At 55.9% G+C, this 16,928-nt stretch overlaps 2 protein-coding genes across 2 annotated transcripts in view; one reads left to right on the top strand and one right to left on the bottom strand.

The window, feature by feature from the left end:
• The window catches only part of MTOR (mechanistic target of rapamycin kinase), a 110,924-nt gene extending 104,850 nt beyond the window's left edge, over positions 1–6,074 (bottom strand). The window contains exons 1-5 of the mRNA XM_074306285.1: positions 5,956–6,074; positions 2,831–2,978; positions 1,745–1,853; positions 1,086–1,315; positions 542–742 (exon numbers count right to left, since the gene is read on the bottom strand). Coding sequence (XP_074162386.1) covers positions 542–742; positions 1,086–1,315; positions 1,745–1,853; positions 2,831–2,950 — 660 coding nt within the window. The 5' untranslated portion in view covers positions 2,951–2,978; positions 5,956–6,074. The remainder of the gene's footprint in view (positions 1–541; positions 743–1,085; positions 1,316–1,744; positions 1,854–2,830; positions 2,979–5,955) is intronic.
• A 2,007-nt stretch (positions 6,075–8,081) lies between these two features.
• UBIAD1 (UbiA prenyltransferase domain containing 1) lies at positions 8,082–15,855 on the top strand. Its single transcript, XM_074306284.1, has 2 exons — positions 8,082–9,270; positions 13,591–15,855. The coding sequence occupies exons 1-2, from the start codon at positions 8,730–8,732 to the stop codon at positions 14,076–14,078; spliced, it is 1,029 nt and encodes a 342-aa protein (XP_074162385.1). The 5' UTR covers positions 8,082–8,729; the 3' UTR covers positions 14,079–15,855.
• Positions 15,856–16,928: the final 1,073 nt, after the last annotated feature.

Genomic DNA, 16,928 nt, shown 5'->3' with positions numbered 1-16,928 from the left:
GCTAAAAGCCTTTTTTCCTTTTTTGCAGAAACCTAAATACAAGCCAAATTCTGGGGTTCCTAGGGAAAAACAGGATGTGTGGACATTGGCCCGAAGAGTGATTTGTGAGGAAACCTGCCAAGTGAATCTAGGCTGTTTAACCCAGAGCTCTAGTTTGGGATTCCTGATAACAAGCCTGGGTGAGAGCCAGGGAACCAAATGCTGTTCTACTTTCTGGGGCACAGGTGAACACATGGGAAGGCAGCATGGAAAGGGAGGGGAAGAGCTCTGAGCCTCTGCTCCTTATTAGCTGTGTGATTTAGCGCAAACTACTTCTCCTCTCTGGGCCTCTGTAAAGTGAAGGGGACAGACTTAACTGGCAAACTCTGGGACCCTAACTCTCGGCTCTTGGGATATCTGAGGGACCTACCACCAGTCCAAGGGAACAAGGTTGGGGGGAGGGGATCCTGTTTAAAATGTGTCCTTATCTTATCCAACAAACATCAAGTGTCTATGCAGGAAAAGCAGCTTGCCCTCTACTGAAAGGACCAAACCCGCTCACCCTGTACCACTGGGGTTTCTGCATCTCCTTTGGTTCACGCTGGGTGGTGAGGATCAGACAGGCTCGGAGGGCAGAGACAGCTCCTTCCCGGATGGCCTGTTTGGGGTCCCAGACTGCCACAAAGATAGTGTCAAAGAAAGGCTGCACTTGCTGGAAGAAGAAGGTGGGGACGCTGATGGCCAGCTCACGAAGGACAAGAACCTGAGGGGAAAAGAATCAAGTTAGGGTCCTGGAGGACTGCATGTCAGAGGACTGACTGCATGACACTTTTAGGTCCCACTAGGTTAAGACTAGACCTCCATTAACTCTGACTAATATAGGATGCATCATGCCACCTGTATTCTCACGTTTCTCCAACATCACCATTAATTTCCTTTTAAGCATGGGTACATAAGCGCGCACACACACACACACACACACACACACACACACACACACACACACACACACACACACACACACCCCTATTTCTAAATCCCGTTTCCCTTAAGCCAGAATCCTCCCTTGTCTGCCCCGGGCCCAGGCTGGCCTTCCCAGTACTCACAGCTGCATGTCTCCGGCCCTCATTGCGGTCGGCACCCAGCCATTCGAGGGCCCGTTTCACCTCAAACTCCACATACTCAGCTGTGCAAGTGTCTCCCGCCATGGCCAGGCGGCCGATGGCCTTGGATGCCATCTCCATGACAACTGGGTCATTGGAGGGAAGGAGGTTCCGAAGGTAGTTAGCAAACCTGCCTATGCGGGTGGCATATGCTTCCACTCCTATGAGGCTGGCTGCAAGGGAGGAAAGACGACAGGGGATGGGGCCGGGACCCGAGAAGAAAGGAGCCCTCTGTCCCTTTATTTATAACACCGCAATCTCAGTTAACTTGTAGAACAAATGGAAGGGAGAAGCAGAAAACTGAACCCTCATTTTGAATTAAAGAACAAAATAGGCTTCACATTTCCCTATTTCACACTTATCGCCACAGCCCTTCACAGGGAGCAAAATTCTCCAGCTTTGGACACGATTACTGGCGTGGTCTGCTCCTTGCGAGAGGTGCAAATGAGCAGTGAAGTGGCCCGGACACAAAAGCCCCAGGCTTGGACAATCACCAAAAAGCTGGCTGAAGTGTGTGGCTCATTGCCCTACTTTGTTTGAGAGGCCCACAGTTAGCCCAGGACTCCTGAGGCCAAGACCCTGCTTGGCTGGTTCTCGCTTACCTATGGCCAGGATGCCCCCTTTCCGCTCGTTGGCATCTGAGCTGGACACCAGTTCAAAAATGTGATGATTCAACTGATCATAGAAGCGGGTAGACTCCTCCTGACTCATCTGCAAATGGAGGAAGTCTGTAGTAACTTCTTCGTCCTCTGAGGGAAGGCCCCTTCCAGACATCACAACAATTCAACCTTTACAAAGCCCCTCCTATGTGCTATGTGCCGAAGACCCAAAGACCAAAACAGAAGGTCCTCCCTCAAGCTTATGGGGGAATACCGCACGTCCATAGGAAAGTCGATATAAAACACACAGCAGCGACATAAAAGCAATTTCAAGAGGGAAAGGATACTAATAAGGGAGGCAAAAGCTTTGTGGAGGAGGGATTTTAGGAAGTGGAGGTGAGAAGGGAGAGCGGGAACAGTCTGTAGGCCAGGAGTACACAAAGGTGCAGAACACGAGATAAGGCCGGAGAGCCGGAGGAAGGCCCGTGGAAGAGGGCTTTAAATGACTGTATTTGAGGCCCCGGGAGGCAATGAAGTTCCACAACGGCACCGCCCTGGTTTTGGAATAATGATTTGGAGCTGTGTGGAGGATAAATTGGAGAGGAAAGAGACTAGAAGTAAGGAGACCAATGGGGGATACGGAAATGGTTCAGGTGAGAAGACAGCTGCTGTCGGGTAGAGGGGGTTCAATGGAACGAAGGGATTCCAGACAAGGCTGTAGGTGGATCAACAGTTTGGCAAATGATTGGCTCTGTGGAGTAGGGGAGGGAACAGTTGAGAGCCACTCCAAGCGAGCGACTGGATAATGGGGGTGCCCTCCACACACCCGGAGGTGGGAGAGACGCTGCCACCGTCCCTTGTCTAATTTCACAGGGTCAGGTTCCTGTCTGAACCCACGCTTCCATACGGAGATGTCTCAGGAAAGCCACTTTGCAAGAAGAGGGGCAGATAACTTTCAGCAGGGAAGGCACGTGAGTGTGACAAAGGACGTACCCGCGAGGTCCCCACAAACGTGCAGACTTACCCGTGGAGAGCGCCCGCGACCCCAGCCAGCACACCTCCCCCACCCCAGGGCCACGCGGCACTGACCTCCCGGAGTTCCAGGGTGACATAATGCTGCAGCTCCTTGGCAGTTTTGGCCCTCGTCTCCTCACTGCGGCTCTTCAGGCCACTGGCAAACTGCTGGAGGATGGTCACGGTGCCCGACATGGTGGGGCTGGGCCCGGGCCTGGGGATCCTGCAAAAGGGATTTTAATCAATGACGGATTCAAGAAGAGAACTGGAGATAAGCTCAGGGTCCTCCAGGACAAGACCTCCATTATATGAGCTAAGAAAAGAAGCCCAGGGTGTGAAACGAGCTGCCTGTCCAAGAGCAAACTGGGCCAGTGAGCGGCCCCCGTGGCCGGGGCTCTCCCTCACATCCCATTCCTACCAGCTGCCTGAACTCGCCGGCTCCAGCCAGCCTGAGGGCCCCAAGCGGCCAGCAGCCCTCCCTCGTCCCCCCGCCAGGAGCCAAATTCGGTGATGACATCATAACCCCCACGACCTCAACACAGAGCAGCACCGACCCTGGAAAAACGCAGCCAAGGGATCCTGGCAGCATGGGAGACTTCCCCGGGGCCCGCCGAATAAGGGCCCAGGAACCTTCCCCAGCCTGACTCCTGGAGACGGAGCTTGCCCAGAGGCCGCTTCAGACCGTTTCTAGGCCCCCCCAAGAGGCTGAGACCTCCTGACGACTCATTGTGAGAGTCTGAGACTCATTGTGAGAGTCTGAACCGGTCTTAGCGTCAGGCTCAATGATCATTTCTCTGCAGGAAAAACCCCAAGGAAATAGCGACGAACTATTGAGGGCAATGTGAACCACAAAACACCATGGACTTCTATGGCAGGCCTCAGTCTCCCACAAAGCGGTGTGGCGGGGACCGGCATCCCACCTGAGACACCCGCGAGGCGTACGACCTTGGACAAGCCCCCTGGCTGTGCCTCAGTCCCTTCGTGCGGGGGGGGGGGAGGCCCCTTCCAGCTCCAGATCTAGGAGCCTATAACCCTGCACAAGGCGGAGTCTTCGTCAGGCCACTTCCGGGGGGCTGGGCCCAAGGGAGGGGGGCAGGGGGCCTTTAGAATCTGGGTCTCTGTAAAGAGTGGAGATGGAATGATAGCACAAGGCGCCCCATGACGAGGGGACTGGACTGGGGAGTTGATGGGAGTCCTCCAGCCCTGGCCCTGGGAGCAGCTTCTCTCATTAGAGCTTATCGATTCAATGGAGACACTTGTTAACAGGTGCCTGCTGCCTAGGATTGACTGGAAGGTGTTATGTGTGTCAGTGAGTGCGCAAATATACAGGTGGTTCTCGGGGGTGCTCATCTCTAGTTTTCCCTCGTTTTTGGTTGAAAATTTAGTAATCAAAAAAGTTTCAAAGACACAAAGATTTTTAAAAAGATTGGAATAAAGTACTTAGTTTTATTTTTTTTTAATTAAAGATAAAGATTGTTCTTTGGCACCTTCTGAATTGTTTCCCATCATGCATCTGTGGGCATACACATATATGTGGACATACATATGGGCACATGTGGAAGGAAATCCGTGTGTCCCTACACCCTTGTGAAATGAAATGTCTAACACGTGCCGGGTACCTGGGGGATGAGGGCCGCTCAGGGCGCTTACATCCCGGTGAGGGGGTTATAAAATGTGCCCGTGTTATGTGGGCACATATTACGTACATAGGCCCACATTAATGTATCACATTGTGTCACGTGCCCATACAGCCGGGACATAACCTGTGGAGGAGGGGCACCAACTGCTGGCACGTTTGGGAACGCCTGGGCCGCCCCCAGTCTGGGCTCCTGCGCAGGCTGGAGGAGGATCCCAGTACCAGCGCACGGGAGAGGGAACAGAAAAATGAGTCTGGGGACAAACGGGCTGGAAGTGATGAGAAAAGGTGGGGAGGGGAGGGGAAGATCGCACACAATTAGTCCATGGGCCCAAAGCTCTAGCTGAGCGGCCCCTCCCAAACTGAATTCTGAACCCGATGCCATGGGTCCCCGGCCCCTGCTTGCATACCCCAGGTGATGGGGAACTCACTGCCTTACCCCCGGTGACAAATAAGACAGGCAGGAGCCCAGCTGGGACTGCTAACAGCTGGGCGGCCTGCAACATGGCTTTTCTAACTGGGAAGTGGAGAGGCCATTCAGCCCAGGACAGCGGGGCTCTCTCCAGAGGAAGGAGCCGCTCCGCTCCCCCTTCCCAGCAACAACTGGGACGGCTTCGGGGAGCATCAGCACTTTCCCGGCCCTTCCCACCCCCCTCCTTCTGGGTCCCCGGGCTACAGGTCAGGCTGCAGACGTGGGGGGAGGGGGCTCCAGGAGGTCCTGCACAGGACTGGAACTTCTCCCAAAAGGACCGCCCTCTTCCCCTAGGCCAGGAGCCCCAGGGTGGGCTAGGTCCCAACCCCGCCCGCTGCCCTCGGGCACTAGGAGGGGGCCGGGCCAGGTTTAGGGGAAGGGGATGAACCTAAGCTCCTGGGGCCGATGCCAGCTCTCTGGGTACCCTCAGTGCTCAGCATGTTGCTTGCACACAGCAGACACTTAATAAGTGCTTACTGTTAGGGGTCTGGGAGGAGCCGCTCCGGGCCCTGGTTGGAGCCGTCTGGGAGGAGCCGCTCCGAGCCCTGGTTGGAGCCGCTCACAGGGCTTCTGCCGCAGCGCGCACACCAGCGGGCGGGGGCTGCTCCCGGGGGGCTTGTATGGCTGAGGGGAGCTCTGGGGGTCCCTGAGGATGGAGGCTGCGCAGGGAGCCCGGGAACACTCGGACAGCGTTCCCTGGGAGAACCTCTGGCCTCTGCCGGCCCGGGGGGGTGCGGGGCACCTCGGGGTCTCTGGTCAATCAGGAACTTCTGGGAGGATATCGGGTTCCAGGGGAACTCTGGCAAAGCTTCGGGGAAGGGGCATCTGCCGGAGTGGGGGTCTCTAGGAGGTCCCTGAGGAGCCGGGGGTGCCTCGGGGGCCCCGGACGAGGCGAGACGCTTTTGAGGAGTTCGGGAAGCCCGAGGCCGGGAGGACGTCGCGAGCCGAGGTGGGAGGCCGGGCCGGGCCGGGCCCTGGGGGCGTCTGCGGGGCCCAGGGGGCCCAGAGGCGCCGCGGCCTCCCTCCCGCGCGGGGGTCCGGGCCCCAGCCCTGGCCCGGCCCGGGGAGGCGAGCGGCGGGCTCCACACTCACCGTGACTTGCGGGACTCGCGGCCTTCCCCTCAGCGGGTGCAGCTGCCGAAGTCGCCGCGGCTCCAACCCCCCACCCCCAGCACCGCCCGCCTTCCCTCCCGGCTGCCCTCCGAGCCGGGTGGGGAAGGGCGGGGCGCCGGACTTCCAGGACCAACCGAAAGATCGGAGGGGGAGACAGGCGGGCCTGGCGACCAATGGCAGAGAGCAAGGAGGAACGCGCTGGAACCCGGCCCCCCAAGGAGGCGGGAGAAGTTCAAATGGACAAACCACGCATCCAGTAACAAGCGAGCGCCGCGCCGATCAACACCGGCACAGGCCAATCGGCGGCAAGTTGACCTCCCTGGCCACTTCCGACCCGGCTTCCAGTGCGTGCTCCCTTGAAATGAGCCCCCCTGCCCAGCTAGCCGGCTCTTCCTGATACCGTCCCCACTGGGTTAATGGAGAGCCGGGTCAGCGCCCTCCCCTGCGCCCCACGCGAATTAGCGTCCTGAGTGGGCCGCTGAGCGGATTCGCGCGTGAACTCGAGCCGCAGCTACGGATGTTCCGTCCGCCTCCTCTTTAGACGTCCCTTGTGTCTCATTCAGGGGGTTGAACGAACCCCGGGGGACACAGGCGGCTTCCTAACAAACCCCAACAGAGGTGATGGAGGTCCCCGAGGTCACGGCACGCCCGCGGGGCTCCCAGCCTGGAGGCTTGCCCTACACTGGCCCCATTCATGCGCCTTCTTGGCTGTCTGCCTGGAGTGGCAGCGTGCAGTAGTGGAAACTGGGGTGTGTGGGAGTGTGTGTCAGTGTGTGTGTGTGTGTGTGTGTGTGTGTGTGTGTGTGTGTGTGTGTGTGTGTGCGCGCGCGCGCGCGTGTATGTGTGTATGTGCGTGTGCGTGCCTGTGAGTGTGTCAATGTGTGTGCTGTCAGTGTGAGTGTGTGTGATGCGGTGTGCTGCACTTGGGTTAGGATCCTGGCTGCAACATTTAGTATTGTAGAACTCTAGGGTCAAGTCTGCAAAATGGCAGAAGAAAACTTGCCCTCAGGCTGTGGAATCAATCTAGAAATGAGAGTTTTTCCGTTGTTCCCAAGTACTAATCATTCTTCAAAAGGCTCAGCTCTGCTCTCACCTCTTCCGTGATCCAGCCTATTTATGGGGTGCTTTTTTCCTGTACAATTTGCATATGATGCCGGCTTCCCTTGGCTTCTGGGATCTTAAGTGGGTATTTCTCCGGGGGTGTAAATCTTAGTCCGACAATGTATAATGTATCCCGGCCTTGCTCCTCTCCTACTCTTTCAAGACCCTCCCTCCTCCCCCGGTACCAAGAAGCCTGTTTTCCTCTTGTCGATTTCTCTGCCTCCTCATCCATTTGTAATGTGCAAAATTTAGCACAGTTTGGGGTGCAGAGTAATTAGAAATTTTCATTAGGATTTCCTCAGAAAATATTAAAGCAGGAGTAATTCTGGGATTTCCACCCCACCCCCCACCCCTTTTAAAATAAATGCACACATAGAAAATAAGGAGAAAAGGGCCAAGCCCTGGCGAGGAATGGATTCACGAGTCCCTGTTAGAATTGTATTTTACCCTGGGTCACCTAGCAGAAAGGCAGTGACTCAGCTGGAGACAAGATCTTCATCCCCTCCTCTCCAACGCTGAGACTGCTCGTCTCTCTTCCCGGGGCTCAGGGAGGTAACAAAAGGGGAATGGGTTGGAAATGGAAGAAATGAAACAACTTCTATCCCTGGGACCCTGAGCAAATGATACTCCTTTTGATAGAGCCTTTCGTTTGATTAAAAAACAAAAACAAAAAACCATTTATTTTGTGCCTGTGCTAGACGTTGGAGCTACAAAGAGTAAGAACTGACATGAATGAATGCAGCATAAACACTGGGACACACTGCGGGGCCGACCAAGGTTACACAGGTTACTAAGCCTCAGGAGCATCCAGGGCTCTTTCCACAGTTTCTCGGCCTTTCCTTTGGTATCCCCAATGCTTTGCATGTAGTGACGTAAATTACATTCGATGACTGGATCCGAATGAGTGGAGGGGGAGAGAGTTCCTCCAGGGTGGTGGGATGAGACCTTTTTCCCCCGGGCCCCACGTACTCATAGAGCGGGTTTCCGCACGGCCGACAAAGGCCAGCGCACAACATGGCGGCCCCCGAGTCTTAAGGACTGGTCCGGGGCCGTCGCCGGCCTTGCTTCTGACCGAAACCTTGGTGACTGGAAGACGTGCCAGCCGTGGGATTAAGGAGGTCAGACTTCCAGCGGGCCGGCTGCCCGCCTCCCGTAGCCTCTCTCCCGGGTGCTCCCAGACTCCGCTCGGCGACCTAGCGGCGAGCCCCTCCAAAAGCTCCCCCCTCGCTTCCCCGGAGCCGCGCTTTCCAGGAGCCGCGGCCCCACTCCGGGTCCTTCTCCAGGTTGGCACCCCTCGGTACCCGGGGTTGTGCTCTAGCCTCCAGCCCCGGCTCCGGCCCCTCGGTACCCGCCTCACCCGCTAACCCCGCCCCTTCTATTGCCCCCTTTACTCACTAGCCCCACCCTCTCCCCTTGTCCCATTTACCCCTAGCCCCACCCCCTCGCTACTTTTACCCACAGGCCCCACCCCCCCTCTTGTCCCTTTTAACCCCTAGCCCAGCCCCGCCCTTGCCACTTTCACCTACTGGCCCCAGCTCTCCTCCAGCCGCCAGCCCCGCCCCCTCCTCGTGGTCACTCCAGCTCCTCCACGTGCTCTGCTAGCCCCGCCCTCTCCATCTCTGCCCGCCCTGGAGCCCACCCTCACCACCTCCATGGCTGAGGCCCCGGGCCCCGGGGAGAAGATCACCGTCCCGGCGGGCAGCGAGGCTCCCCCGGCTGGAGAGAAGGCCGGGAACGGCTTCCCATGCGATGACTGGTCGGCGCCCCTGCCCCCTCCGCGGCGGACTTGGCGCCAAAAGTGCGCTTCCTACGTGCTGGCGCTGCGGCCGTGGAGCTTCAGCGCCTCGCTGAGCCCGGTGGCGCTGGGCAGCGCGCTGGCCTACCGCACCCAGGGCGCGCTGCAGCCGGGCCTGCTGCTGGGCAGCGCAGTGGCCGTGCTGGCCGTGCACGGCGCCGGCAACCTGGTCAACACCTACTACGACTTCTCCAAGGGCATCGACCACAAGAAGAGCGACGACCGCACGCTGGTGGACCGCATCCTGGAGCCGCAGGACGTGGTGCGCTTCGGGGTCTTCCTCTACACCCTGGGCTGCGTGTGCGCCGCCTGCCTCTACTGCCTGTCCACGCTCAGGCTCGAGCACCTGGCGCTCATCTTCTTCGGGGGCCTCTCGGGCTCCTTCCTGTACACGGGAGGTGAGAGGCGTGCTCCCCAGGGAGAATAGACTGGTCAGGCTCCCCCAGGAAGGCCCAGCCTGACCGTGCTCCCCAGGGCCTCTGGGCCTAGTTATGCTCCCCAAGAGGGCCAGGAAGCCTGACCTGGCCTCGAGAGGATCAGGACCTGGCCATGCTCCCCATGGGGTTCTGGGCCTGGTCGTGCTCCCCAGGGGGTTCTGGGCCTAGTAATGCTCCCCAAGGGGGCCAGGAAGCCTGACCTGGCCTCATTCCCTAGAGGATCAGGACCTGGCCATGCTCCCCAGGGGGTTCTGGGCCTGGTCGTGCTCCCCAGGGGGTTCTGGGCCTGGTCGTGCTCCCCAGGGGGTTCTTGGCCTGGTTGTGCTCCTCAGGGGGTTCTGGGCCTAGTTATGCTCCCCAAGGGGGCCAGGAAGCCTGACCTGGCCTTGCTACCAGAGGATCAGGACCTGGATATGCTCCCCAGGGGGTTCTGGGCTTGGTCGTGCTCCCCAGGGCCTAGTTATGCCGCCCACAGGGGCCAGGAGGCCAGGCCTGCTCTCGTTCCCCAGAGGATCAGGACCTGGCCATGCTCCCCAGGGGGTTCTGGGCCTGGTTGTGCTCCCCAAGGGGGCCAGGAAGCCTGACCTGGCCTTGCTACCAGAGGATCAGGACCTGGATATGCTCCCCAGGGGGTTCTGGGCTTGGTCGTGCTCCCCAGGGCCTAGTTATGCCGCCCACAGGGGCCAGGAGGCCAGGCCTGTCCTTATTCCCCAGAGGTCTGGGCCTGGCCATGCTCTGTTCCCCAGAAAGTCCAGGGAATCCAGCCTGCCTTTGATCCCCAAGGGGACAGTGAGGGAACCAGCTAAGCCTTCCTCCTCAGGGACCCTTGTCTGCCTCAGTTCCTCAGGAAGGCCTGAGTACTTCGGACCACTCGTTTCTTTTTCTTGGTCCTGAGCTTCCTCCTGTATACAATGAGCAGCCTGGATCTGAGCATCCCCCAAGCTCTCGCCAACAGCTAGTGACTTGGAGGGGAAGGGGCCACCTTTCCAGACCCGCGACCATGTTTTCCTCTTGTGCAGACAGCCCTTGAAGGAGGTCCTCCTGCCCTGCCACCTGTCACTCTGTGTGACATTTTGTGATCTGAAAACACTGTGCAAGTTCCCAGATCCTTAGTGCTGTCTCCTGACCTCCAAAACACAGTTCTCCCTTCCAGGAGCAAATTTAGGAAGTTACTATTGAAAGTCATCAAACTACCATGTTAGCAATCTGCTCTGGCCAGATTCCGGCCAGCCGTTGGGTCATCATTTCTGGGGGTTATTTTAAAGAGGGAGCAGGTTTTAATTTTCAGTTCAGTTCAACAAATATTTCTTCAGTCCCTGTTATGTGCCAGACTCTGGGTAGAAAGAGAGAAAACTGAAAGGCTTCTCTTCTGCAAGTATGAGAAGTAGCCAGAGGGGCCTTTGGTGAGTGTGCGGGCAGGGGGTGGGGGCAGCCTGGGAAAACTCTGAGAGGCTTTAAATGCGGGGGACCTGAAATCCTAAGGAGCATCTGCAGCTTTAGGGGAGAGACCTTCCTGCCCCTTGGCAGCTCTGGAGGAGGGAGGAGTCAACTCCAAGCAGAGGGGCCTGTCTGGAGGCTGGGAATGGTCCAAGTGCAAAGTTCTGTTGTCTCTAGATTGTAATCGTTCTCTGGGAGGAGGTTTTCTTAGGGAGCTTCTGGGGAGGCAGCCTTAGTTTAGTTCCAGTACCAGTAATCCCCAAAATGCAGCCAGGGGTTAAAGTCCAGATCCTATATTGTGTCCTTCAAAGTCTTGAATCTTTTCCTGTCAGAACGTCTCCAGCCAGCTTCAGTCTCTAGCTCCCTCCGAATCCAAAGCCTCCAGCCAGCACGAAGGTAGACATGGGAATGAATCAGACTCTGAATCTCCTAGAGTGTGGGAATCAGACTCTGCCTCCGAGAGTGTGGGATATCTGCTGGACTTGTGAATCCTCTGAATCCTGGCTCTGAATCTCCTCGAGCTTCCCTGGAGTTCTCCTGGGAAGTCCTCTCCTTGACCCAAAACAGACTGACTTCCCCACTCAATGTTGCTCCTCATATCCTCCCACAGAATGGGCTCATGGGAACTCCTTACAGAACCAATGAGTGAACTCCTTTAAAGGTGTGAACTCTGAGCTAGAGAATTGTTAAGTACCAGACCACTGACTTAGCACCTAGTAATAATCCTAACATCCAGGTGTCCTTGGGAGTGCAGGAGAGGGATTCCAGAGATGCTTGGAGTGAGGGGAGACCAAATGCAGCAGTTGTTTGGGTGGGGGAGAGGTGAGAGGGAGAGGGCAGGAACTGAAGGTGGTCCCATGGATCTGCTCCCCACATGGGCCAGGCCAGGAACTGGGATGGCTAGAGCCCAGAGCAGAAGCTGGGATGCTGGCCTTCAAGTCTTAGCTAGAGACTCTAGGCTTCCCTTTGTGAGCTCTGCCCAGCGGTGGCTGGAAGCTGGGCTAGGAAGAATCCAGCCTGAGAACAGGAGGGGAAGGACTGCCTTGGGGAGGAGGGAGAGTGGCAGGTCTATAGGCAGAGGCCATTAGCAATTATTGGAGAGTCTTATTTGGAATCTTCCCGTCATGCTGGCTCTCAGAGTCCTGAGGGTCCTTCCAGCCCTAGATTGTCTGACCTGGGAGAGTTAGGACAAGGAAGCTGATTACTCCTCTTGGTAGCCAAGGAAGCAGAGCAGGGAGTATCTATCCCCAGCATGGGAAGACCTCCCTGGTGGATTGAGTGATGGAGAAGAGCTTGTTCTAGAGACTAGGCCAATTCCCTGCATCCTGAGTCTTTGTCCCTGGACTGCCATGACTGAAAGAGAGAGGGGCTGATGACTTGATGAAACTCGGGCACTGGGATCTGGGCTGTCATCGCTTTTCACCTCCAGGCGCCCTCCCAAGCCTCTCCGTAGGCCCGGCTCTGTTCCCTGAATGTAGCTTTGGTCTCGGTTCTGTGTCACGTTTAAGGAACCCTTGTCTCCACTGGTTGCTGGCTTTGTTTCTAAACACCGTAAAATCAGAGGTGGAACTGGAGAGCAGGCTGGGTTTGTTCTTACCCGGCCCCAGAAGGACAAAAGGCAAAGAGAGGCAGCAGGTCGCTTTTCACTCTGCTTCGCCAGGCTCGCTTGGGCCAGGCCCAGGGAAGCTGCTTAATGCTCCTTTCCTCAGACGGCTCCTGCGGGTCTGTCTCAGAGGATAGAAGGAGCCTGAATGACTTGTGTACTCGAGGGGACGGATCTTTCGAGTTATATTGAATTATAGAGGAGAACCCATGGGCTGTTCTTGAGAGCGGGCTAAAGCAGAGTCAGGGAGTGTGGGGACCTCCTGTCCTCGGTCAGTCTTCAGGAGAGAGAGAGCCACTGTAGGAAAGAGCTGGACCTGGAAACCCTCCCCGGCTTCTGTGTGATTCAGGGCCCTGGATGCTGCTTTGGGGATGTCGCGCTCATCCTGTGCCTCAGTGTTTCTGGGGGGCCGAGGGCACACATATTCATGGTGACTGAGCAGGGAAGCCCACACAGACTGTGCATTCGGGGCACTTAGGAAGGGGGAGCCTCATGTGTAAAGGGTCCTCCCCCCCTCCCCCCCAGGGAACTTCACTGGGTAAGCTCTGGTGGTTTCATTGAGACTGCTGTTGTAGAATCAGTTTTTTTGGTGTCATTCACTGGTGGATGAAGATGATGAAGAATGAGCATCCAGGGTGCAAGCGCCTTACGATAGTGTCTTGTTAAAGTGCCCGTTGAGGATTTTTTTACAGTTGAGGATACTGAGGCAGAGATAAAATCCCCTGCCCTGGGTCACACGGCTGGCAAGGATCAGGCCCTGTCCTTTGGCCTGGCACTCTGCGCAGTACAGTCCGTGAGGAGGCAGCTGAAGCTTGGAGAGGTTAGGACCCCCTATGTCAATGTCTTCCTGCCCCCCGCAGAGTGTAAGAGCCTTGAGGTCAGGAAACAGCTCATTCAACTTTGCGTTTCATCTAGCATGTGGAGGGGCATCCTGAACAAAGTGTGCGTTAGGTTATTGGGAGAGTCGTTGGTATACTTACTGGGGGCTTGACTGGAAACAAATTGATTAGTAATCTCTGGGTCTCTTTGCTGTGTATCTGTAAATAAGCCCATTTTTGCCCTCTGTTTGAGAAGGTGAGCTGATGGCAGGCTTCCCACCCTGCTTGTAGTTCCCCTTTTCTTACAAAGCTAATTGACTTTTGAGTGAGATATGAACTTTTCTGTTTTGGTTTTTTTTTAATCCACTTAATAATTAACAGCCTCTGATTTCATGTCAGCTCTTTTTTGTTTTCTGGCCCTAGGGGTTGGATTCAAATACGTGGCTTTGGGCGACCTGGTCATCCTCATCACCTTTGGCCCGCTGGCCGTTTTGTTCGCCTACGCTGTGCAGGTGGGGTCGGTGGCCATCTTCCCCCTGGTGTACGCCATCCCCCTGGCTCTCAGCACCGAGGCCATCCTGCACTCCAACAACACCAGAGACATGGAGTCCGACCAGGAGGCCGGCATCGTGACCCTGGCCATTCTCATCGGCCCCGCCTTCTCCTACATGCTCTACAACACGCTGCTCTTCCTGCCCTACCTGATCTTCAGCATCCTGGCCATACACTATACCATCAGCATGGCGCTGCCCCTGCTCACCATTCCCCTGGCCTTTTCACTTGAGAGACAGTTCAGGAGCCAGAACTTCAACAAACTGCCCCAGAGGACTGCCAGGCTCAACCTCCTGCTGGGGCTCTTCTACGTCTTTGGGATCATCCTGGCCCCGCCGGGCTCCTTGCCCAGACTCTAAAGGGCCGGGGCCTGCCCTGCCCTCCCCCCCACTCTGTTCCCTCCAGCAGACCTTGACTCCCTGGCTCAGTGTGTGAATCAGAGTGTCTGCGAAGGATCTGGGATCTGGGAGCTTTCGCCTTTGGGGTAACAGAATCTTAGTAGCTATCCGTGTTTTCTCGCAATCCTTGGGATTCTGCGGGCATGCTGGGGACCCAAGAGCATTCCGGGGGTGCCGGGCTCGCTCTGTTCCCAGCTTCCACTAGAGGGCAGCGTCGGGTCACTGAAATGAAACCGTCCCTTCCACATGTGGCTTAGCCTCCCACTGTCCCCTTTCCATCAGGACCCTCATTACAAGCACTGCTTAGAATCCTTACATTTAAGTTCCATTTCCTTACCAATTTTGGTCTTCTGTGGTAATGGTCAGTCCCGGGCTCATGAACATGGGCTCAGCCATCTCTGGCCCAGAAAAGGGCTGAGAAAGCCCCTCGTTACCACCCTGAGGGGCGCCCACCCTGATGGATCCACTCTGGTCATGCTCTGCCAAAGACATCAGGTCACCCTTTAGCGAAAGAAGCGAAACAGGTCCCGGGGGGCTCTCTGCCAGCGTGTGGGGGGAAGGGCAGAGCGGCTGTTTTCTTTGCAGGAAGTCCATAAAGAAGGCAGGATTAGGAGTTATGGTTGTCCTTGGCCTGAAATAACAGCGGGTCAGCTGTTTGAGGACAGCCAGAACGCTGTTTTCCATTCACCAATGCTCTCGGCCCTTTCCCCTTTTGAATATCCTTTAATATTTCTTTTGAATTTCTTGTTTTCATAGAAGAAAAAATAGCATTCAGTCACCAGGTTTCCTGGTTTAAAAGCTGTTGCAGAGCCCAGGGTAAGCCAACTAAGCACACAAATCCTTGTGGTTCCCGGGTCAGTGCCGTGGGCCATTTCTGAGCCAGAGCAGGCCGAGTACAGCTAACTTAGTGAGTCTCTCTGAAGCAGAAGCAATTCTGACACATTTTCACAATAGGGTTTTGAGATGCTGCTCCCCGTTCTAAGGAGGACCTTGCTAAGGACACATTAAAAATGGGTGGGCTTTGTGCTTGGCGGGGGCTGCTTTTCCCCCTCCCTGAGGAGGATGGTGGTTCGAGGACTGCCTTTGCTCACTTGTGTAATGAAGGCCCAGGGCTGAGATCCCACGGGGGCTGCACTCAGCCACGTTCTCTGCTGGGGTATAATGACATCTGACCTACCCCAAATACTTGTAGCCCCTCTCCTGACAGCAGCTCTAAGGCTTTGGTGCCCAGGGTAGCGGGTGGACCAGGTTCAGCGCATGGATCACAGACCATGACCAGAGCGGGTCACATCACAAAGAGAAAGAGGGGAGACCCTGGATGTTCTTACAACAGTTCTGGTCCCGGCACAGAGGCCGCAGCAAAGAGAAACGCTGAAGTCCTCCTCAGCACTTCTCTCCCAAGACCTTGTTAAGAAACGCCAAGCTTGTGGAGTTATAGGCGCTGCTCCCGTCCATCCTTGTGTGAAGTGGCCCCTTCCAGAACTTGGCCCTCTGGGGAGAGGGTCTTCCGTTGGTCCCCAGGTTGGCCACCGCTTCTGCCCCCATCCCATCTGTCTCATCAGCCTTCGAGTTAGAGTCCAGTGCCGATTTTAATACATTTTTGATACACACGCACCCTGACGAGGCCACATTTGGTACTGAGTTTTATACACAGCTCACCATGCATTTATACGGCTGTCCTTGATTCAGTGAATTTTTCTTAGTCTTGTTGATTAAAAAAAGAAAAGAATTCACTCATCACCAGCCTCTGGCTTCTCTTTGCCTCCACCAGCACCCTTCCCCGCCAGGTCTCTTAAGGTCCCTGGAACATGAGATAGAGTGGTTTAATCCAATGGATTTAGCAAAGTTGTGTTTTTAGCCAAGCTGTGCCTTTGTATGGAGCGTGCCCTAGCTCCCTCTCAGAAGGTGTTCTGGGTCACGTGGGGAAGTTTAAAGATTTCAGAGTTAGAAGGGACCTCACATCCACGCGCCCCTGATGGACCTCTGTGTGAGGAAGACGCTGTCACACAGGGGACAACTTAAGCACATCTCCCAGGAGCCAAGGACCTTTCCCTCCCTTTCGAGCACTGGGCTCACAGACACAGAGACTCAGCCCCCAGCCCCAGCTTGGCTGATCAGGGCAGGGCTCGGGGAGACACGGACGTGGTTCCTTCAGTCCGACCCAACAGGCGTTGAGGTGTCCTAGGCCAAGACACGAGGGCTTCTGGCCCTCTCTCACCCATGAGGAAGCAGAAAAGGGAAGTGAATGATCTGAAGCCAGCCAGCCCAGCCCAATCTGGTGTCTCCCTGCCCAGCGCTACCTCATTCCTTGCCCACAGTGAGGGAGCAGGGCTGGAGCAGGGATTTCATTGGGATGGGGCAAAGCTTCTGAGGGTCACAACTCCACAGGGGGCCAGGTAACAATATTGTAAAATTGTCATTATCAGTACATTTTTTATTTGTCTACTTATTTTATATATCCATACCCAGGGCCCTATAAACATTTATTAGGCAAGGGGTTGTAAGTAGAAAAAGTTTAAGAAGCCTTGGGTAGGGAACCAACCCTTCAGTAAAGAGTCTTACCCCAGTGCAAGTCAGCACCTTCCCAGTAACTTCTGCTCTTGGACAGTTGAAAACATGGAGGGCAAAAGTAACTTATTCAGGGTCACCTAGCAATAGGTGTCCGGGACACATGGGAAGTAGTTAATCAATGTTTGTCGAATTAAGTGCTGGACATTAATCTCTCTGCCTGTGGTAATGAGCTCAGCCGCTATTGATAGTTTGTGTGTGGTGTGTGTGTTGGAGGTGTTTGGGACACACACCCCAATACAC

This window comes from Sminthopsis crassicaudata, chromosome 3, assembly GCF_048593235.1.
Source record: "Sminthopsis crassicaudata isolate SCR6 chromosome 3, ASM4859323v1, whole genome shotgun sequence".
Classification (NCBI taxonomy): domain Eukaryota; kingdom Metazoa; phylum Chordata; class Mammalia; order Dasyuromorphia; family Dasyuridae; genus Sminthopsis; species Sminthopsis crassicaudata.
The sequence above is the reverse complement of the archived record's forward strand: the minus strand, read 5'-3'. Positions and strand labels throughout refer to the sequence as shown.

What these genes read in the sequence shown, in the direction of transcription:
- UBIAD1 (XM_074306284.1), top strand. Translation starts at nt 8,730, where the DNA reads ATGGCTGAGGCCCCGGGCCCCGGGGAGAAGATCACCGTCCCGGCGGGC. An exon ending in CTCCTTCCTGTACACGGGAG is followed by an intron (nt 9,271 to 13,590) that starts GTGAGAGGCGTG and finishes TTCTGGCCCTAG; the next exon opens with GGGTTGGATTCAAATACGTG.